This window comes from Chaetodon auriga, chromosome 19 (genome assembly GCF_051107435.1).
Source record: "Chaetodon auriga isolate fChaAug3 chromosome 19, fChaAug3.hap1, whole genome shotgun sequence".
Classification (NCBI taxonomy): Eukaryota; Metazoa; Chordata; class Actinopteri; order Chaetodontiformes; family Chaetodontidae; genus Chaetodon; species Chaetodon auriga.
Genome location: NC_135092.1, coordinates 8994070 through 9017452, shown reverse-complemented (window position 1 = coordinate 9017452; position 23383 = coordinate 8994070). Strand labels below are relative to the sequence as shown.

At 42.1% G+C, this 23383-nt stretch overlaps 1 protein-coding gene across 2 annotated transcripts in view; it reads left to right on the top strand.

Moving 5' to 3' along the window:
* Positions 1 to 700: 700 nt before the first annotated feature.
* Positions 701 to 23383, top strand: part of epha5 (EPH receptor A5) — a 62076-nt gene continuing 39393 nt past the window's right edge. For both annotated transcript variants that reach the window (XM_076757463.1, XM_076757464.1), the window contains exons 1-3: positions 701 to 970; positions 6815 to 6879; positions 14619 to 15339. In XM_076757463.1, the coding sequence (XP_076613578.1) occupies positions 871 to 970; positions 6815 to 6879; positions 14619 to 15339 (886 nt within the window). In that variant the 5' untranslated portion in view covers positions 701 to 870. The remainder of the gene's footprint in view (positions 971 to 6814; positions 6880 to 14618; positions 15340 to 23383) is intronic.

Below are 23383 nucleotides of genomic sequence, written 5' to 3'. Positions count from 1 at the left end.
TAATTGCTGGTATATGGCACTGCTCGGCCACAGCACAGCACACTGCTGCTAAATGGCAAATCACAGCTGTAAAGCCATGATTATTTACATAGCGGTTAGACCCGTGTCTACTATTCCCATCTCTTTCTGCTCAGCGTCTTAACATCTCTAATATGACATGTTATTGCTCCCTACAGGGGAATTACTTTTGCATTCACAGTCGTGCAAAAAATGCTCCTGGGAGGTGACACTCCATCAGGATACGGAGGAATCATTTGAGTGATGTTCCAATTACTGATGAAATATTGGGCTCCAAAGAAAAATCAGTGGCGGGTTCACAATTTGGTTAATCTCCTTTAAACAGATGTCAGTTGTCATACAGTTGCTGACTGTAAAAATGCCCATTTTGTGACATTCTGTTATTAGTCAAAAGCAGCATCAAAGGTATAATTAAATGTGTGTGTGTGTATATATATAACCAGCTCTCTGATCATTACAAAGTCACACAGAGGGAGAAGCACCATAAAGTAATGACGTTACATTTGGAAGTGGTAATGAATTGAGGAGTAATCGATTATTAATTAAACGAATCCCGCAGCAGGGGGTTTACCTGTGGAGGGTCTGTGATTGGAGAGACTTGCGCTTCACCCCGCCCCCCCACCGGCGCGCTGCCCGCCTCTCCAAACCCAGAGCGCACACATCTCCTCAGTACCTTCCTCTACCGGCAGCACACTATGAGCTCCCTTCTCTCTGCGCGGACACATAACGATACAGATGGTTTCATTCCGGTATCCCGCTCGATGCTGACCGAAACTGCTGTTGTGTAGGAAAAATCTCCCCCCCACCCTGCTGTCGTTTGTGGTTTTTTTTTTTTTTTTTTTTGGATGCGCCATGCAATCTCGCTGGTGGAGTTGTGGCATTCGGCTGGTGGCATGGACGTGGGTTTGGAGTGTGGCATTGCTCGGAGCGTGGTGCATCCCTGCAAATGAAGGTAAAACACGCACTGACACACTTCGGAGTGAACGGCACCGCTGTTTGCTGCACGGCTGGCCTTTAATTGGCGCTGACATGTGTGACCGGTTAAAGGTCCGTCTCTGGTGCCGCCGACCGTCGCTACACGGTTCCGAAAAATGAGGTCGTCTATGAAATTGATTAGAGCTGATAATGTTTATGACATGTGTGTCCCCTCAGTCTGTGATGACTGTGTGTTCCGAAATGGTAAAAGCTGAAATAATAAAGGCCCTTTGAACAGAACATGCGTCTCTCCAGATTACCAGTCCTTTGAGGACTTGACAGCGCCGTCAGACGCACAGTGCGCTGCAAAAATCACCGTATTGATCTTAAACGTTGTCCTGTGCAGCGTGTAAATGTGCTCAGACTGTTGAGTTGACATCGACCTGAACGCACTTTATGGTATTTTAGAATAAAAGACTAAAAAAGAAAATCACCATAGGAATCCCCACATCCTTGACTTTATGGTGTGGTGAGTTTTAATTGGCCTCAGTTTTTTTCCCAATCTCTTATAACTATGGGACCTTCGGGCTTTTGCCGCGTTGTTTCTCTTCATTCCATTTTAAGATTATTTAAGTTAGTCTGGTCCGCCATTCTGTCTTTTAAAATGCGGACTGAATTCTTTTAACCTCTGTGTCCTGTTAACATGCCTGAGAGCCAGTCAGGCATGTTAGACTCCCTCGCAGTAATGTTGCATATGTTCTCAGACAATAACGTTTTCGTTTGGCACCACTCATAATTTGGCGCATATTTCCATATGCGGGCAGTGGGTTGCAAAATCCTAACTAATCGATTTTCACCTGGGGGGGAAAGCCCAATGTTGATATTTACCTTGTGGCTTAAAAATAAGAAAAACAAAAGGTGTCAAATGTGTGAAACATCGTGTTAGACATTGTTCCCACGCTAGTATCCGCAGGCTGAGCAGCAGGGATGAATGCCATTGTTTGGAGCTATTAGACAGCATTATCCGGGAAAGAGAGGACATTCATCAACCTGCTTATTCTTCACATGGCAGATTTATTTGGTCAAAGTTTAGATTTATAAAAGTGTGACCATGGGACAGTCATGGAGCCACATGCAGGGAACCCTTGGGCAACATAACATAATTCGAATACATAAGTTTGTGTCAGTGTCCTTTTGAATTCAGTTACCTCACTCGGGGTTTGGGTATTTGGACTGGTGCAAACTGGCACATATGTTCCACAAAACAGTGAAAAGTTTAACATTTGACCAAAATTGAGAGCAGTATGGTACTTAATCTTTTCAGTCTATTCAAAATAATTAGTTATGGCATTTGTTGTTGTTGTAAAAAACTGTAATTCCCATTAAATGAAACAAAACCTAGTTAAAGCCAAGCTTCAGGCTGTGAGAATCAATGGCAGACTGGATCGTAAGTTTGTGTTTGGACTCCAGTGAATGAAGCGAGAGAGAAGTCCTCAAAGGCCCGTCAGCATTTGTTATCCTTGCTGTCTTCATTTATCAAACCTGTCCTTTGTTGTGCTCAGCAGCAGCACATTGTTAAAAACCTGCTGCATCTGAGCTCTCTGTCACATTCAACTGGAAACCCACAAACTTCTACTTGAGAAAACACATTAAATAGATCAGTTCAACACTTCACCTCTTATGAAGCCAGAGGCTGCCATTCAGCACAAATTTTACATTAATTTGCCACATATTTGCATTGCAGTGGATCATCATGAAGCGCATGTATAATCTGAGAGGAGGGCGAAGCCCATAATTAAAAGTAACCGCTATTCTCTCATTGGGCTAATTTATTGTAATTGGGGAAGTAAAATTAAACCATTGCTCAGCTCGCTTTAGACATCTTCAAGGAATCATTTGGGACTCTGGCCACTTGCCTGTCTCAATTTTTGTCTTAATATGGGAGTAAAATCCAATCTGGCTACATGCTGATGTTAACATTACACAGCAGACTGTTTTTCAAATTGAAGTTCACCTTTCATTTGCATCTCTGTGCCAAGTTTATACCTCAAGTTGATTGGGGAAAGAAAGTGAACAGAGAAAAGTCCTGATGCATCCTTAATTATATTAACATTTCTCAAGCAGCGAGGACAGTTATCCTGCAGTGAGGCTCCACCACTGATGAATGATAGTGAGGAAAACTGTACACACTGTGCCACACTGATTAATTTCCTCTCTTGAAGCCAATCCATTCTTATTTAAATTGCTCAGTTTCTGAGAACGTCTCGATGCAGAGCCAGATGCCTCACATCTGTTTTAGAGATTGTTATTGTGTTCGATTAATAATAATGTCTGACTAACGAGGCTGATCTCGGGTGCATGAGCCTGCGCTTTAGGGAGTTTAAAACCCGTCACTTTGCTTTTTGTTGGTAATGGTGTTGATCAAATGAGGATGGTGGATTTGGGTTAATTGAAGCACTGGAAATGGCTTGAAAGAAATGCATGTTTGCTTGGTCTCTTGTGTGTCTGTGTGTGTGTGTGTGTGTGTGTGTGTGTGTGTGTGTGTGAGAGTGTGTGTGTGTGAGAGAGAGAGAGAGAGAGAGAGAGAGAGAGAGAGAGAGAGAGAGAGAGAGAGAGAGAGAAGGCATGCCATTCAGCCCAGAGCAATCCAGGCTAACATGTAAATGCCACAATGAAACATCATGATGTACAGACAGCGGGGAAAAAAAATGACTGAGGAGGTAAATGTGTCGAGGAAATTACAAGTTTGACACATTTCAGAAGCAGAAGGTAAGATATTGTTTCTGACAAGATTGCATTAGGGGTCAAGTTGGCACTTACCCATCACCTGCAAAGTATGCAATTGAAAATAAATACCCTGGCAGCCTCGCGCTTCTCAGATCAAATATTCACTTGTTATTTCAAGGAGAATTTGATCAGTATTCCCCATGCTGAAAATTCCACTTGCTCCTCAACCTCTATGAAATACTTGGAGTATCCTTGAAGTAATGTCACTACTAGGCTTTAAATCGCTCCACTCATTCAGTGGTGATGACTTTTAATAATAAGTTCTGTAGATCATTGTCACGCCTGAGCTCTAACTTGTTAGGTGGTTTGATCCTTAGAGAGCGCGCGGGAGAGAGAAAGAGGTAACGTATCCCTTATGATCTAGTTCAGCATCACTTATCTCTTCTTTATGGCCTAATTAGTTGTCTAATCGCCTCCTAAGGACATCTTTTATTATTCTCTGCAGAGCAGTGGAGACACTAAGACTAGTGTGTGTGTGTGTGTGTGTGTGTGTGTGTGTGTGTGTTGGGAGGGGTCTGCAGAGTGTGTGTCTCAGTTATTGAACTAGCTCTTGTTTCATGTTCTGCTCACTCCACCTTCTTGCTGTGGATGCCTGTTCTTTTGTTGACGTTGGGGCAGGGTTCATATGAGGATTAGCTGTTTTATAACATGACTTATCAGATAGCATGTGACTGGTTATGTACTCAACAGCTGTTTTCAGACATAGATAATATTTATGAGATTAATTTATGATTGACTGAAGCTCTTACATACAGCAGTAATGTTTTTTCTCTATTTATGTTACACTTTGAAACTTCTCCCCTTGGCCGCTTCAAACAGTGGCAAGAAGTAATACTTTGAACATGTTTAACTTCAGTGCCCAGAAATCTTTGGCTAAGTCAGCAAGATATTCTAATTTATATCAACTTGGATGATCTGTGATCCGTTTTTCATTTCAAGGGAAGAGAGAAGAAAAATGTGGAATAATGTGGAGAGCAGCACTCTCTGTGTTGAGCACCCACTCACAATTTTAATTTGTTGCTTCCTGTGGGAGAAGACCTGAAAGATCCAGTCCCAAAATCCGCACCAGTTGTCATGGATCAGACATTAAGTCAGTTTGTCTGAACATGTTGCTGACGAGGGTTAGACCCGATCACATGTGTGAGGTGTGTTCACTGTGGATGATGTGAGCCATACTGAAGCAGCAGCCAGCAGTCGTTCTCCACCGCCTGATGTAGTTCTAATGATTGGTTTGAATTTTTGCTGAAGCACTCATATTTATATCCTTCTAAAAGGTAGAAAAGGACAAAAGTAGGGATACCGATACATATATTGGATATCAGTCCGTTACTGACTCAAATAGGTGGATCAGGTATCGGTGTCAATGGGCAAATCTGGTATTGGATACCGCTCTTTTAATGAATAACAATTCAATGCCTTTATATCTCTGTGTTTATTTGTTCTGTTTTGTTCTACAAAATTAGTCAAGCCTGATGTTGCCTGACACGTAGAATGATTACAGTATCTTCCACACAATGAGGCATACGATTTATTAATTAAACACTGGTATCAGATTGGAAGTCGGTATGAGCCAGGACCCAAAGCCCAGGTGTCAGTCTTGCATCTCTACAACTTGTCAGGCCAGATGGTTCAGTAGTCTGGAGACATTCTGAGAGGGAGATTCCTCAGACCAGTGAGCACGTAACCGACCCTGTTTTGCTTCTATTTGTGTTGTGCCCAAATGTCTAACTCTTAATCTGCTCTCCTTTCGTGGAGATGACAACCTTGACAATGGATCATTCGCTTGGACTTTCTCTGTTATTGAGTACACTGTGTCAGACACAGAACAAGCCCAGCCTTATCATAGATGAGATAAAGACAGCTGAACTCTGGCCTGACTGAGCTTGAGTGCCGTTTATGATGGTGTATGTCATGTCAAAGTCAGACAAGTTCAGAAGCTGTTGCAAGACGCACCATATGTTCACTGATGTCATTTATTGTATCCAGTGTGTGCAAATGCTGTTGAGTCAGTTTTCATATAACATGCTGTAGAAGCGTCATTCAATGTCTGAAACATACTTTGGACCAGTTGTTGTTTGGTCATAATCAACATTATCATGAAACAGGCTACCGACTGAACAGGCTCCACGTCAACACTGTCGGACTCATCCATGCCATATCATCACGTCACCTTTTACCTTTGTCACAACCTGCTTATTCTGTGGTTCTGTTGCGACATGACAAGAACCTTTGTGATTTTGTTGTGGAGGTGTTTGGACACACTGATAGGGAAGATAGCACTCACAAGGCTACACTGGCAGCAGTGCTGCACAAGAGGAGATGGAAACATGCTTTGAGGAGTGCAGTGGTCAGGTAATTGCACTTGACAGCTTTCAACTGAGAAGCTGAGAAAGGAGGATTTTAACGGATCAGCTTGAGCCGAGCGCAGTGGCAGAATAGAGAGTTGAGCGGTAACTGGTGGTTAACAAGATTCCCAAAAGTGCATTTCCACAAAAGAGTGTAAATAGATAATAGCAGTTATCACAATACTTCAGGCCATGTCAAGTGTTATGTAAACTCTGACTCATCAAGTGACTCTGGGTATTTAAGCTATTATGCACAAAAAGTCTACCACTTCATTTAATACCAGTTACATTTATTGTACAAATTATTTGTCTATCTATAAGAAAGACACACAAATTCAGAGAAGAAATGGAAAGGAATGATGTTGTAGTACCTGCCCTGAGATTTATTCTGGGGAACAGGTCTGGATTCATTTACATCATCTCTATAGATCAAGCTTTCTCTTTTTTTTTCTTTTTTAAATGCTCAGTTTGTGATTAAGATTGTGTTAATTCTCAAAGCTCGCATTTGAATCTGCACAGCAATTTGTGATGAACTTGGAGCAATTTGACCTTCATTAGCTGAATACCCATAGTGACTGTAAATGGCCCTGGTCACATTAGTTATGGAAAAAAAAAACTTGATCAGTGCAGATCTTAAGTGCACTTCTAGAGGGAAACCACACAATGAGAACATTAGACAATTACAGGATGAGTAAGTGATGGGCTGCTTGTCTATACTTAACACTGTCTGTGTTTTCAACCTTCAACAGTGAACCTGCTGGATTCTCGCTCTGTGATGGGAGACCTCGGATGGGTGGCCTATCCTAAGAATGGGGTGAGTTTTTCTGTGACAATTGTAGGTTGATTTTTGCAGACATCAAAAACTGAGTCAGTCTTACTCTTACACTTGTATGAAGAAAGACACCTGTAACTTACTTTTTACCCTGAAGTACAGACTCTTCATTTGTTTAATCAAGGTTAAAGGTCGTTTAATTTCCAAGAACTCTCAGTTCATTATCAGGGTAAATTGAATTCATGAATAAGATATTGAAAGTCACCACGGAATATATCATTCTCAAGCCAGCAACTGAGTTTCCATTTCCAAGTATTCCCACGGTGAAGGCTAATTGAAGAATGACTTACTAGAGTTGGAAAATAGTTATTTCACGGTATTATATAGTGTATTTTAATGAAAAAAGAAAGGATGTTTTAAAGAATGTATAATTGCATGCTGTAGTTTCAGCACCACCTCGACTGCCACCTTTCTTTGGGAAAAATGAAATTCCCCAATCTCCAGGGGATTAATAATGCTGTTTTGGGTTTAAGCAGGAATTCATTTGTTCATCCATTTGATCCACATGGAAAATCGCTCATATACTCACAACTCCTGTTGGCAAATATGCAGCTATTCACGCCGGACCGATAGTGCTGACCATAGTGTTTTCTCAGCTCTGGGTATTCAAATCACGGCCCACTCCGTGGCTGTATGTAGATGGGAGAGATAGTGCTGACAAAAGCAGCTGTATGCGCAATCATATTAATGAAGATGTGATTATGGTGTGTGGTTTCCACAATGCCGCTGCATAAATAACTGCATTCAGGGTAGGTGGAGGGGGAGGAAATAAAAGACGTGGTAAGACAATGTACAGATCTCATCATGACATCCTCTTTTATTAGCCGTTGTGTTTTTATTCAGCTTCGGTCGAAGGTGATTAAAATGTCTTTTTTTTTCCCTATTAGGACTTGTTGTCTGATGCTGAAATGACAAACACGTCTGACAAAATAAATAATTTAGTCTCTGTTTGGCATTTAAAACAGTAGACGTTATCGTTGTTGGCCATTATAATTCTTATCGTGTTCAGAATGTATAGTCTGCGGCATACGCAAACACACATTCAGCAGCAGTCTTCCGTGGCTAAATAAGATGTTGAGGAGGCACAGAAGTTTTTTTTTTTTCTCCAGTCTCATGTTCCAGATGGCTTGTCTCATCCCTCATTTTCCCTTCCTCCACCCCCCGCCATCCCCATCATCATCTCCCCTCTCATTCTTCACTTTTTTCGGGCTCAGCTCTCGTCTATGTCCCTCCCATCCCCGAACATTCATTCCACTCCTTATCCCCCATTTTCCTCTTATTCTTGTCATCTGCTTGTCTTTGTTATCGCACCATCTTCTCTCCACTGCTCTCCCCTTCCAAAAGCTTCAATGAGCTTTGAAAGTTCTTGAAACATGCGTTTAGGCAAAAAGGAGATGGAGTAAAACAAGTGTTTGAAATTTGATGGATGACCTTGAAATGTTATGACACGTTTCAATGAACAGCGTGACATTGACACAGTAGCTTGAAAGTGAAGACTGTAGATTGTAAAACATGAATATTTTGGTTGAAGAGCTTAAGCTGTCACTCAGAACCCGTCTCTCCTCATCTGTGACAAGCTGCTTGAACTTCAGTGTTAAGATTTGAGGCTTCTTCTCTTCTCCGTACACAGCTTTCTTTGTACAGAAGCACGATATAAAGTGAACTTACAAAGGCTGTATGAAGTGCCCTTTTTTAAATCTAATTTGGAAGTCTTTCTAGAAGACTTCTTGACATCTAGTAGGAGGCCAAAGGCAATTTTTGCCTCAAGGATCCCCTTGCAGGTTAATCTGGCAATGTGAAGAGAGCTTTGATGTAAGACAGAGGTGGAGAGAATTGGAGAGCTGCAGGACAGTGAGAAGGTAACAGCCTGAGACAGACAAAGAGAGAACATGGAAGAAACCAGACTTCCTGTGACCTCGACATTACAAGCCCTGGATACAAGCCCTCATGGCAGTCAGGAAGACTGATGAATTGGAGAAAGACAGGACAGCGTTTGTGGCACTTAAAGCACCTGTAATGTGAAATTGTCTCCTTCCCATGCCTCACTGTGGCAGAGCAGATCAAGATGATGAGGGTTTGGGATGGAGACAGAAGAACTGAAAGAAATAATTGGAGACAGATGTTAATGCAATTAATTAGCTCCTGTGTAGAGACATAACATTGGTTATTTTGCAGATACAGGAAAAGGGATCATTAGGACGATCAGAGTTGCTTGAAGCTCTGCATTTGAGCTGTAGTTAGTTGGTATTTTAAAACATAATTGGAATTTTCTGCTGGTTAATGATTGTTTTCCTCCTTAACGTTATTATTAATGTAGTGTTGGACAAAAAGGGGGACACAGCATGAAGCATTAGAGTAGTGCTTGTTCTTACATTGGGTAGGCTGTCGATCATGTGCCATTTGGTGGATGCTTTTAGCTGCTGGTTCTCCAAGCATCTTGAAGGGACAAGGATAAACTAAGTAAAGTCAGGAAGTATGGTGCCAATAAAGGGATGGATCCCACAGCATGAATTATTTTGCTGTCAAATCCATCTGTCATCATTACCTTCCATCAGTCTGGCAAATTCATGAGTTCATGAGTCAAATTCAAGCATTGCACAAAGACGAACAAGCCACTCTAGCGCACCATTTTCCCACCACTGTGAATCTGTTCAAATGGACTGCATGTATGCTCAGAATGCAAGCTGAGAACATGTCTGACCAGAGGTTGCAAGAGTGACTGAAGTTTTGTTTTGCTCTGCCTAATTGTGCTATTCCCCAAGGCTGAACGATTTGAGGAGAGTATCTCATTGCAATTATAGCTGCAACCTGATGATTATTTTCATTATTAATTAGTCAGCCGCTTATTTTTTAAATGAATCCATTAATTGTTTGGTCCATAAAATGTCAGAAAATATTTATCACAGTTTCCAGATGACATATACAGTTGTCTTGTTTTGTCTGAGTCCAAAACTCCAAAATATTCTTCGGTTTACAGTCCTCACATTGGAGAAGCTTCAACCAGAGAATACTGGGTATTTTTGCTTTAAGTGTGACTTAAATGATGAATCAATTTTCTATTCAGCTAATTGACTAATCATTACAGCTCAAACTTTGATTTTTCTCTGACCAGCATAACATAACCTAAAGCAAAGTCCTGTAGTTTAACCAAGCATTATGTTATATTCATTGACAGCAACTACATATTTGTCCATATATTGTAATAATGACAAACTGCTGGGTGTGACCCAGCGAGTTATGCCGAATTGTTTTATGGCATAATAAAACTAAGCTGAAACAACAACATGATACTGGACTTATGACCCCTAATGATACAGTCAACAGCTCTGCACTTAAAGCTGCTTAACCTAATGTTGCTGTTGGCAACACAGACTGACAGGAGGCCCAACTTCACCCCTCTGAAAACTGGAGGTCCTAATTAAGAGCCTTACATGTGATGAGCTCAAACAACGATATCAAGTGCTTGAAAGTTGAACTGTCGGCCCTTCTTATTCAGCTTCTACTTAGCTACAAGCAACCTAGTTGAAAGTGACATGAGATGATCAGCTAAAAATTCAGTCTTACTTTGCCCTCAATCTCATGCTTGTAGACGCAAAACAAAAAGAAAACTAAAAATAAAGTGAAGTCACACTAAAATTGTGCTCCCTTTCATTGAGTGCCTTCGCTGATTCAACATGCTCAGTTGACCAAAGATGAGGGCAACGCACTGCAAATCTCTGAGCACCAATACTCAATAGAGTCCCAATGATGGCTAACAGTTGGCTTGGTGTGTCAGGGTGCTAAACTGTCTGTTTCCAATGAGGAGACGGAGAGAGGCTGTTTGAGCAGTTTGACAATTGTTTGCTTAGAGATTTGTTGTGCTGCAGCTCATACACTCTTTGGCACATCCTCTTTTTCCCATAGGATATTATGCAACCCGACTCCAAAAGGTCTTTTTGACATATGCTCAGTTGAAAACAGCACAAAGACAACATGTTTAATGTTTTACCTCATCAACTTCACTGATTTCTGGAAATATGTGCTTAGTCTGAATTTCATGCCAGCAACATGTTTGAAAGAAGTTGAACAGGAGCAACAAAAGACTGGGAAAGTTGTAGAATGCTTAAAAAAAAAGCACAGTTTGGAATCCATCCATCATTTGGAAGGTGAACAGGTTCATTGTAACAGGTAAAAGCATAATGATTGGGTATGAAAGGGGCATCCTCGAAAGGCTCAGTCGTTCACAGGCAAGATTCATGCAAGGTTCACACTTTGTGAACACATGAGTGTATAAACGATAGTACTACATGGACTCAGGAACACTGTTAAACCGTAGTCAGCTGATTTGTTTGCACATGATTGTACTGTGTTCATATTTACATTTCACACAGCGCCCCAACTGTGTTCGAATCAGGATTGCAATGCCATGAAGGAGGGAAGATGACGTGGGGTAAAAGGGATGAAAGGGAAAGATAAGAGTGGTGAAGATTGAGGAAAGGTGTGATGGGAGCGAGGGAAGAAGGACAGATGCAGGAATTGGAAACAAGGAAGAAGACGAGGTGTCAGAAGCTGCATGTGTAGTGGGGTGAGATGGAGAAGGGGGGAAGTGGTCGCGCAGTATTTCTGGGTTAGATTTAAGATTAGATAATTAAAGGAAGAATAGAGGACACAGAGGGAAAATGATGATAGAAATGGATAAAATGGAAAGGCAGAAGTAAGACGGACAAGAAGAGGGAACGTTGGAGAGAATGATGGGGCTGAAAGGGGGGGGGGACAGGAGGGGGGTCTCGTATGGTTAAGGCATGTGAGGGACAGTTCTATTACAGTGTCGTGATGGTCAGCGTTAATGGGTGGTAATAATAAACTGGAGACAGCTTTATAGACTTAGAGCCAGGAGGGCACTCACCACCGCCACAGGGGGTCTGCTGACGGATGTGACACGCAGACACACACGCACGGCCACACACATAATAGTCAACAAAACAAATACACACTAATGAGGAGCTAGAAGGATGCCCATAGGGACAGTTCAGTGGAGGGAGCAAAGTGGAGAAGGGACTGCGCAGAGGTGAAAGTGAGGTTAGGGCTGCGTTAGGAGTGAAATTAAGAAGCTGTGATTATTGGGACCATTTACCAGCACCGGGACTTTTCGTCCATATTAAAGCATCAAATCACCCAAATCGCACTGAATAAATGCAGATGCTTTTGGTTTTATGCGTCAAGGCGTTGAGATATTTGCCTCTGAAACTTCTGCTGCCCCCTTATATAATGTGGGCAATGGAATTTTGTAAATGTTGCTCAAAAATATATTAGAAACATTCCATTAAGAAACCATGCCCTGTTTACTCAGGATAATTCACAGTCTTTGCAATGAACAATTTCAGTAACTACCCACTGCAGCCAGAACCACATATCTGAACAGTAAAAGGTATGGTTAGATACCACAAGGGATCAGTGGAAAAATGTCTTTTTCTTGGAATTTGGTTGAACTGACCCAGAAGAGGTTGTGTGAACTGCATCAAAGCGAGGTACATTCACTGAATATCACGTTTAAAACAAATGGACGCTGTATTTCTCTACAGAATCATTGAGAGACGAAAGTAGAAACACACTTACTGTAACATGAACATACAAACAGTTATTAGGTTTTAAAAGGTACCCTATTAGTGCATGTTTTCGTTTCTACAGAGCCTGACATTAGCAAGGGTGGTCCTGACCCCACGGTGTTTGTATGTTGCTCTCTGCACTGAGCCTTGTGTTTGACCTGAGGGGCCCCTATCCACCTAATACCACATTCACTTCAAGATCCCATGAAACAGGCACTTGAAACGAACCAGTCTTTTTCTCTACAAATGTCAGACCTTTGTTTTATACTTCAAATGTGTAATTTCTACCCCTCAACATCCTGTTTTAAAAGGACATGACATAGCATTAAGAAATTCATGAAGGACGTAATTCTCATGGAACTGTTTTAAAGCAAGTTTGAAAGTGTCAAACGCCTGCTGACTTTAATGGATGTCTGCGTTTCAGTGCTCATTTCATATGAAATTAACTTGTAAGTGGTTCATGTTAAATCATTGTTTGATAATTCAAATTAAAGATTTAGCTAAAGCAAGCGTCATGTCCCATTTACATTAGTAATCAAACACTGTTAATACAGTAGAGCTGCAAAGTGGGAGGATTTCCAGTGGCAACAATGGCAAACACACTTTAAACTGAACCCATTTGGTTCCAGACAAAATTAGAGAAGGTCACCGGTTAAACTCCCTGCTGGGTTACCAATAATGATTGGTGTGTGTATGTGTGGTTCTATGTGTGTGTGTTAAGCTTTGTAAGGCTCAGAACAGGCTGGTGAATGTGTGTGATCTAACCAGTAAGAGGCTTAATGTCTGCACTGGGACCAACTGGGCTTGAGTCTGGGAGAGATAGGGACACGGTCACGCACATGCTCACACAGATCTGTCTGTGCATCTACAGTGTACCCTTGTTAACATGATGCATTTACTGCAAGCCTAACCTTAACCTGAGCTATGTGTTACCTTAACTCATTCACCCTCAAACAGCCCTTTGAAGAACAGATGTTGGTTAAAATGTCCTCACTTTCCAGCAATGTCCTCACTCTCAAGGTCTAAAACTCAAGTTTGGTCCTCTCAGTACAAGGACAAGGATACAAACACGCATACGCTCGAAGCATATCAACGCAGAAGCATTTTAACAACACACATAATGTCTAATCACGGGGATGCCTTTATTCATTCACAAACAATTCAGAAACTGAAATATTCTACCCAGAAAACAACAGAGGCAGTCTAAAGCAGGGAGGAATGGGGGAAAAAGACAGATGGAGAGCAAGACAGAGAAATGAGAGAGAAAAGACAAAGACAGAAGGTTGTACACAACAGCTACAGCAAGGATTGATTAATATGGGCTATTAAGCTATAACACCAGATCATAGTCTGCTCCCTCTGGCCATATTACGTTGACATGATGAAGCGCCTGTATTAGCCATGGGAGAGTGGTAGTGATGCAGATAATAGCCAGGTCCCAGGAGACCTGCATGGGGAATTAATGCTGCTGTCTGACACACACGCACAGGCATGGATGCAGACACTCACACACACAAATTTGAACACTGACAGGATCATTTACATACATGCATGCGCGCACACGCACACACACATATTACAGAGGTATGGCTATACAGTATGCTCAGATGAACACACCTTTAAGTGCACGTTAATTCTTTTTTCTGCTGACAAGAACTCCAACCCCATTCAGGGTAAATGCATACAGCATATACCCTATAACATTATCTCATTCTTTTCTGTCTGTTGCAATAGGAGGAAATGAGGTGGAAGGGATGAGGATTACTCTGCTATCTATACCTAGCCACACACACACACACACACACACACACTATAATATCCTTTCCACCGTTAAGCCTTTCAGAGGCATTGCTGTAGCTCATTCTTACCACATTTCCATGGTTCTCAACGTTCTGTACATCTGGGTATCATTTGAGATATTCTGATACTAATGTAGATTTGATCCCAGAGATTTGGCATTGCTACCAAAAACTGTGTAATGTATTTCTACCGAACCATAACAAAAGCAGCCAGGTTCGCATTATGTTAAATATTAAACAAGCAGCTGTACAAGATATTTGCCAACATTACAATTCAAATCTGATCATCTTTCCCCTCTTTTATGCTCTCTCTTCATTTGTCTTTTCTGTGCCTCAGTGGGAGGAGATCGGGGAAGTAGACGAGGACTACGCTCCCATTCACACCTACCAAGTGTGCCGGGTCATGGAGCAGAACCAGAACAACTGGCTCCACACCAACTGGATCCTGACTGAGGGTGCCCAGCGGGTCTTCATCGAGCTCAAGTTTACCCTTAGAGACTGCAACAGCCTGCCCGGGGGGGTCGGGACCTGCAAGGAGACGTTCAACATGTATTATTATGAAACGAACGGGGACGAGGAGGAAATGGAGGAGGGAGAGATGAGAGATGGAACCGGGATGACGGAGGAGGAAGACAGGGTGATGAAAGAGAGCAGATACATAAAAATTGACACCATAGCAGCTGATGAGAGCTTCACCGAGCTCGACCTGGGGGACCGCGTGATGAAGCTCAACACCGAAGTCCGCGATTTAGGACCCTTGACCCGAAAAGGCTTCTACCTGGCATTTCAGGATTTGGGGGCCTGTATTGCTTTGGTCTCGGTGCGTGTTTTCTACAAACGCTGCCCGTTTCTGGTGAAGAGTTTGGCCGAGTTCCCAGACACCATCCCGGGCTCAGAGGCGTCGCAGCTGGTGGAGGTAGTGGGCCGCTGCGTCAATAACTCCCTTCCTCTGTATGAGCCTCCCAGGATGCATTGCAGCGCAGAGGGAGAATGGCTGGTGCCCATCGGGAAGTGTGTGTGCCAGACTGGATTTGAGGAAATCAACGGTTCCTGTCAAGGTAAGACGGGAAAGTATGTGTGCAGAGTAGCGCCAAAACAATTAGTCGATTAATCAGTGAATTGATTAAAAATTTGGCTGAAATAAATTGCTGATTAGTGAGTCATCTCAGTCATTTATCAAACAGAAGTGCTGAATTCGTATGAGAACATTCGTTCACATTTTCATTCTTCTTTGGTTCGTGAGTGCGCCTGCATCTTTTTCCTCTGGGTTGCATCTTCACCCTCTTTATTTTTATATCCACGCACATGTTTGTTTTAAGTGTTGTGTGCTTGAGTGTGTGCACGGATCTGTTTGTTCTTCTACTAAGAGTGTTTCTTTCTGTTGGAGAGTGTGTGTGTGTGTTGTTTCTCGCGAGCTTAGTAGAGGGTATTCCCCGGAGCCCTGCAGCACTTTGCTGCTCTCATACAGCCACTGTTCTGCTCTGACTGGAGCCCAAACATTCCCCTCGCCGACCTTAACTGCCATTTCCACGGGCACCCAGGGCCTCTCTATTTTTCTCTCCTTCACTCCTCTCCAATCTTCTTCTGTGCTGTCTTTAAATTACCCAATTTTCAGACTGCACACTAGACTCTCCTCGTGCAGCCAAGAGCGGCTCTGAGTGGCATGGCGAAATTTCAGAAAAAATTCCAGAGAACAGTTATTACGGCTGCATGAAGCTGGGTGAGAAATCTGAAATGTGTGATCATTTGGTAGCTCTTGACTGTTGCATGTCTTCAAACAATGCCCTACTGATCAAATGTCAGTCTCAAACGATGAACTGAAAGATTGGTCTCAAATGCTCAGCTGCAGTCGGCCAACTCTTGAGCGGTACATGCAGAGATGTACTTCATTTTGCTTTTTGAATTTGCACAGGCGATGAGTTAGTGTGTATGTGCCACTACACCAGATATACTTTGTTGGTCCTGTGAGACAAAGCTTGTATGACTACAAACAATGGGCACTGGCTTGAATGGAAGAGGAGGGTGGTTGGTTAGTGGGCATGGCAGCACTGGTTTCGAGGAGCTCTTCACTTATCTGGTTTTCTATTGAATTCATCACACAATGGCGATCCAGCTGTAAACCCTGACCTTTTAGAACCAGCATCTCTCTTAGCTATGATCAGTTTATTATAATCAAATGTTAGCATTAAGTAGCTGTGTAACAAAGTGTGCACCATCTCTAGCTTAACTTCGTAAGACATGGAGTCTCTGTGGGGAGATCATTAGGAAGTAGCTGTCAGTACGCCACTGGCCTGCCTGGAGTGGCACTGCTGCAGACTGTACAGTCAGACTGTTACGCATCTGTGGCAGACTAGACTCGAAAATAATCATTCTGGTGTTCAGCGGTAATACATGAGAGCTCATTCTGCACTAAATTTGTGCAGCTTAGGAACTCCCGTACACTGAAGTATCCAGCATGTGCTGTTGCCTTCAAGGTACCATTGCTGTCTTATCTCCATGCACTCACAACATTCTGTAACACAACTTTAACACTTAATTTTATTAACAGTTTTTTTTTTTATATCAACAGTTTTTTAACAGCAAGTGATAAAAATCCCCTTCTTATTTGACCTGAACAAGTAACAGTAGCTGTCCATTGTGGGCTTTTAACAGCTGGTCCAGCCAAGGTGTCTGTGTTTGTGTGACCTCAATCACCTCTATAGTAACATGCTCCTTAGACGTAGGTGTGTGTGATGGCATTGTGGGTGCACTCAACAGATGCTGTTGAGTTTATTTTTACTGTCTCCCTTGAGCTGTGTCCACCACAACAAGTAAGATCTGGGAGTGGAAATGGCTCCTTGGTGCTATCCATTGTTTCTTGGTTGTCCTGCTGTAGACAGCTCTTTGGTGTGGTTGACCATCCAAGGACCGCTTGAGCTCAGATACATTTTGAGGTTGTGGGAAATTTTCTATCCCAGCCGCTTCCTCTGGGTCAGTTCTCACACTACTTTGATCAAAGTTGTGCCACAGGAGGCGACTCCGCGACTTAAATTAAGCTCTGTTCAGTTTGCGGCCAGCTGCCTCGATCACTTTCAGTACCTGCTCCAGACGTCTATCATGGATCTCCTTGGTTTCCCCATGAACTAGGATGTCATCCATATAGACTTCTGTTCCCTCCAGCCAATGTCAGGTTTCTGCCATTTTCTGCTGACAGATTTTCTGGCATCACAAAGAGAGTGATGGAAGTGGTTAATTTATGGCTATCCTCGTGCAGAGGAATCTGGTTAAGTCCACTGGCAGCGTCTAACAACATGAGCACTTTAGCTTCTGAAAGCAATGGCCTGGTTTCGTCTATTGTGGGTAGCACATACTTTTCCCGTTTCACTGCACGATTTAGTTTTCTCAGGTCTGCACAGCACCAGACCTCATTTCTGTTAGGCTCTAAGACATCTGCTTTCTCACTGGCTAGCTGGCTCCTCTCATAAAAGCATGCCCTTTCATGTTTTAGGTTCCGTCTTGGAATGAAGCAGTCATCAAATCTCTTCAAAACAGCATTGTAGTCTTTATTATGTCCCTCCTCTTCAAACTTCAAAAAGGAATTGAGTATCTTTTCAACCTTGCTTCCCATGGCATAAATGCTTGCACTCTACACCATTTTCCCACACCCGTGAACTTAAACTCTTTTGGGGGAATAAACTTAATCTGGTCCAGGTACCTGTGACACTTCTGACAACATGTAATGTCTGCTTGACGTCAAACAAGTAGAAGGCCACTCAGAAAAGTTGGGAGACTCAAAACAGGGTTCAATACCGCACTCAACTGCACAAAGTCAGCACACAGAAACAACCACACGATAACTCTTGTATGCTGAAGTATCACAAGAGGTGATAATGCCTCCAAGGTACCATTACTGTATTATTGTCATTGTCATTGTCATGGTCAGCTTAAGCGGTTAGCATTTAGTTCAAAGCACTGCTGTGTGCATAAGGTCTGTAAGCCTCACAGAGCTGCTGGCATGGCTGCAGACTCTTAGTCTTGTTATTCTTAGGAGTATGATTCTTTGAAGTAAAGGGAACATAGACCTACTTTGATGGTACTAACAGTAATACATTATTTACCGTACATCAGCTGCATTGCTCCAGCTGCCTGTCAGCTGCATATGTAATACTATGTACATTGTGCTTCAGTTTTAGAAATATATGTTGTAGTAGCACTTCAAAAAGTATGACATCAAGCACACAATCTTAATTTACACTGGGAAAAGAGAAAGGAAATGCATAGTTTATAAGCAAAATATTTTTGTTTTCTCCCTTGAACGACAGTATCATCTGCATACTGTGCATACGTATATGTGTTATATTACAAGTGAAGCAACATTGATGAAAAACATTTTTTTTTTAATTTGAAGAGAGTAGATAACAATTTGAATACTGTTATTCACAAGGTTTAGAAGCCTGTATTGTTAATTTGAAACGTGTTTCCACTCTTACCGTAGATGAAAAGACTCACTAAGCATGTAACAGAGAAGTGGTCTGTGTCTGTATGGAGCTGGTGTGGACTGCAGTGAAGATTAAAACAGTGTTTTTGTCTTATGAGACATGAAACACAGCTAAGTCTTTTCTGGTGTAGACTGAGCTTAGAAGAGACAGCCAAAAAGTGGCCTTCTCTTTGTGCAGCTACTCGCAAAGGAAAGTGAGGGTGTTATTTTGATGACACAGTGATAAACTCTGACCCTGCCACCATGTATTGCAAGAAACTGTGGGTACGCCTCAAGGCCTGCTGCAACAGAACAATGTTTTAAGGTTGCAGGAGGTTTAATTGATTTTCATTTTAATGAGTTTCAGTGTTTTGCTTTCCAGGAAGATGAATTTGTGTGATATGCAAATTTTTGCCATTGGTTAAACGTTTTAGAATAAAAACATCACCAGAGCTCACAGTGAAATTGAGTTTTTTTTTTTATTTTGATCTTGGTCCACATGCAAAAAAAAAAAATTGAAGTAAACAAACTTAACAGTAAGCTGCCAGAGTAGAACGCACTTCCAGTAATTAATGAAGCTACAAGATTATGTTTTTTTTTTTTTTTCTTACAGTTTCATATGCAGATGAGACTGACAGCCTTTGAAACGGTCTACAGAGAGAAACATGGCAGGGCTTCCTCTCCCTCAGCTTTGTTACCATATGTGTTCAGTGCTTTAGCAAACACTTTTTCATGTGCGTTTCAGTCTCTTGTGTGTGTGAAGTTTTGAATTCTGTTTTTGAGATGTTGAAAGAGTGCCTGGACTCCATACTGCGAGGAGATATGTATTCAGTGTCTTTTTTGAGGAGAGGGGTTCTGGTTGCCTTTCAGATGTCGAAGTTTTGAACATCTGCCAATCCGATTTGAGAACGTGCACTGGGTATAGTGGTTTAATTTCCACTCTATTATGTCTATTTTGCCCTCTCGGTGAATGTCAATGTGTTTTCAAAAAGGGTAGAGCTGTTTAAAAAGACATGCGGCATTGTTAATAACCAAATTTTATTTTATTACCTGTTCAGCCTTTTCAGTTAGTGCTTTAAGTGTGCTTGTCTTCCTGTAGGCTGTGAATTAGTGGGTTGCAGGTACATTGTGTGGATACAAGAGAAAATGTTAAAGTGTGTGTGGATCCCGGCTGTGTTGCCAGCGTGTGCTGCCTAGTAGAGCATGATTTAACGCAGCCTTTGTGAATGTAGGGCAGAACTCGTTATGGACAGCTCTTTCTCCTCCTCTCTGTCTTTTTCTTCCTCTTCTTTTGTTGCTCATTCTCACATCTCTAGTTCTTTATGTCTCAAGCCTTTGCTTTCTGTCTAAACGTCAGTTTCTCATTTCCCCCATCTTTCTCACTCTTGTGTTTCCTTCCTTTTTCCTCTTTCTTTCTCTCACTTTATCTTTCTGTGACTGCCTATCATTCATTGCGTCTCTGCCCCTCCTCTCTCTTCCTCTTCATTGCTGCCACCTTCATTTACACTCTTCTCTCTTTTACACTCTTACCACTGCCTCTCACTCTACTTCCCTCTCCCTCCCTTCTTCAAGGATCTGATCGTCTTTCTCCATCAACAATCTAATTCTGTCTTTTTTTTTACCCTCCCCCTCTCACTCGCATGCACACACACACACACACACACTGACACACACACATACACACAACCCTCTCAAAAGCACATCTGTATTTATGGAAAACATTCAGCCTCAGTACACCAGCGCAGCATAAGGGGTTTCCAAAGTGGGGAAATCCTGGAGGATGCTGGACAACAACAACAACAGTATATTTGAACAGTAACATTTTTTTTTTTTTTTAAATGATCGTGTCATATTTCCATAGTTGGTGTATCAGCGTATCAAGAGTGAAGGATACACAGAAAGCAAATCTATTTAAGATAAAGCTTGTGGTGATTCAGTCTTGTTATGTCATAAATAATGTGTCAGGTGACATCTAAAGATACTGTATGTGGTTGTGTAAGATGTATAGATGTATAGATGCAGGCACAGCTTAAGCTGAGATAATTGGTGATAGCCTGCAGCACTGTCAGCCCAACAAGACAGAAAAGAGGGAATAGGAGAGGAGGGGAGTACATCCATGGATAGATGAATAGATGGATAGACGGAAGGATTACAGAGAGGAGAAGTGATGGCAAAACAAGGGGATGCAAGATAAATTGAAGATTTCTCACCACAGGGTGTGAGGGCAGAGAGACAGAGAGATGGATGAGTGCTGTTTCAGTGGTGATAGCGATAGAAGAAAGATAACTGAGGACAGAAGTGGGCAGATGGATGAAGAGATAGATGAGAAGCGGGGGGGTTGTAGATTGAGTTCAGCCCCGCAGATGTGACTTCAGCTGAATGAATGCTAGAAGAAACTGAACATTGGAATTGGAATAATGTTTGAACTGAATGTTAGGTTCATGGAAGAAGAACTGACTTGAGTGCTGAATGGTTTTGATCATATTTGACGGTTGTATGTGACATTTACATGGAACATGAGAACCCTGTTTTTTATATATATATCCTTTTATACATTATTCTTAATCAATTTTCTGTCTTTTCTTTACCAGTTATAAACCAGTTGTGTATATATATATATATACATGTATTCCCAAAAGCATCCTCCTCACAAGTATCACCAAATACAAGATTAAAGATCTTACAGATGATGCTTTCAAATCTTAAATGAAAATATGAGAGCACATAAAATACGTGTCTGCTCCCTGGTCTGCTAGTGGAGAAAATGGCTGCCATCAGGTCATGAGAAAACTAGGTCCTGTACAGACAGGTTACTTCCTGTTCAATCAAAATGACCACTAGGAGTTGCTAAAACACCGCTAAAAGAACTCAAAAGCTCCGGGGCAGGACAGAAGAACAACAGCACTAAGGCCAAAGTTTAATTTAACTTCAGTATGATTACATCATTTATTGTCATACAGGAATGTTGAAATTGATTGTCTTATTGTATTGTAGTTGTTGCCTTGGCATCAACTACTCTTCCATGATCAAGGAAAATACATAGCCAACAATGTTTGCGCTTAAGTTGCAGCATTAACTGCTCATCCAACCATAAAATTACAGCAAAACCAGATATATATGCGAGACATAAAAGAAAAGAATAGGGTAGAATAAGGGCATAAAAGATTGTTTGAATGATCAAAATTGAGGTTGAATGATGCTGCTGTGGTGTAATAAGGGCTAAATATAAAGTTGAAATGATAGAGGAAAGGTTGAATGGAATGAGGTTCCTTGAATGATGGAATAATGGCATGAGCTGAGTGAAGTGTTGCGATGATAGTCGGAGAGCTCAATGACACTCTCAATGATAGAATAAGGACAGAATTCAATGTTGGAATAATGGAATATGGGCTAAATTGGATGTCGGAAAGATGGAATAAGGGCTCACTAGAACGTTGGAATGATAGGATAAGAGCCGAATGGCACGTTGGGAAGATGTAATAAACGCTGAATGGATCCCGAGAGTGACAGCTTTGTGATGTTCGGATTCAGGCTGCACAGAATTCACGTGACGGAAGAAAAAAGACTTGGAGGTGTAAGAGATGGGCACCAAAGTCGGGGGGAGAGAGGAGGGGAGGTTGGGGGAGGGTAGGAGAAGGCACAGAAGAGGGAAAAGGATGACAGCAGATGAGGAATACAAATGAAAAGGGAGACGGCCGTTGGTATCATCAATTAAAAGAATCGAATGGAATGATAAAGTTCCACTTGCTGGTAGAATAATAAAACCATTTCATTCAGCGAGTGTCAGTGTGTCGTGGGTAGAGCTGGATTTCCCTTGACAATACTTTGTTTCAGTGCCAGGGCTCCCCTGATGTTCCTCTGTGTTTGCCTGCCTGTCACACGTCACTGCAGCATATGTCAAACTCGATCTGGTCATGGCGGTGGTGCCGCCATCAGAAACTGTCTCACTGGTGTAGTAATGTGAGGAAGCTTTCCGCCTCCTCCCTCAAGGGATTTATGGGATAGCGACCAAGCGGCTCGCACTGGCAGCGTGGGGCTTGTGGTTGATGGTGCGGTGACAAGGGTCTTGCAGTCACTTGCGTATAGACACACGATCATGGTGGCATCTGCCATTTCAATATGATTGGCCGTATGTCAAAACATTCTTCCTATCTAACTATCATCTGTTTTTGGTGTGTTTTTGAGTGCTGCCTAAACTCGTGGGTGCTAAATTTGGATCAGAACTCACTGGACCTGAAAGATCCGATGGCATCACAAGTCCGACGTTTCCTCCCCTGGTTGTTTGAAATTCTTATCGTTTGAGTTAAACACCATCCAGAAACCTGTACAAATATTGAAGTTCCTGGGTTAGACAGAACAGCAGGGTGAATGACAGTGGCAGGAAGCCTTTTTGATACCATCATCTCCTGAAATATGAATCGATGGATATATTGCAGAAAAGTCGCCATTCATCTTTTTAGATCATTTGGAAGCAGGCTTCTTTCACGATACTTCCACTCTGTGCTCTCCTCCTGCATCACTCTCTCTCTCTCCTCCATCTTTATGCCCAGCCCCTCTCCATCGCCCCATCATCTCAACGCGGTGATGCTGTCATGACAACTAAAGTGCTTCCTGAGTGCTTGTTGGGTAAACTGACTTTCCCAGAA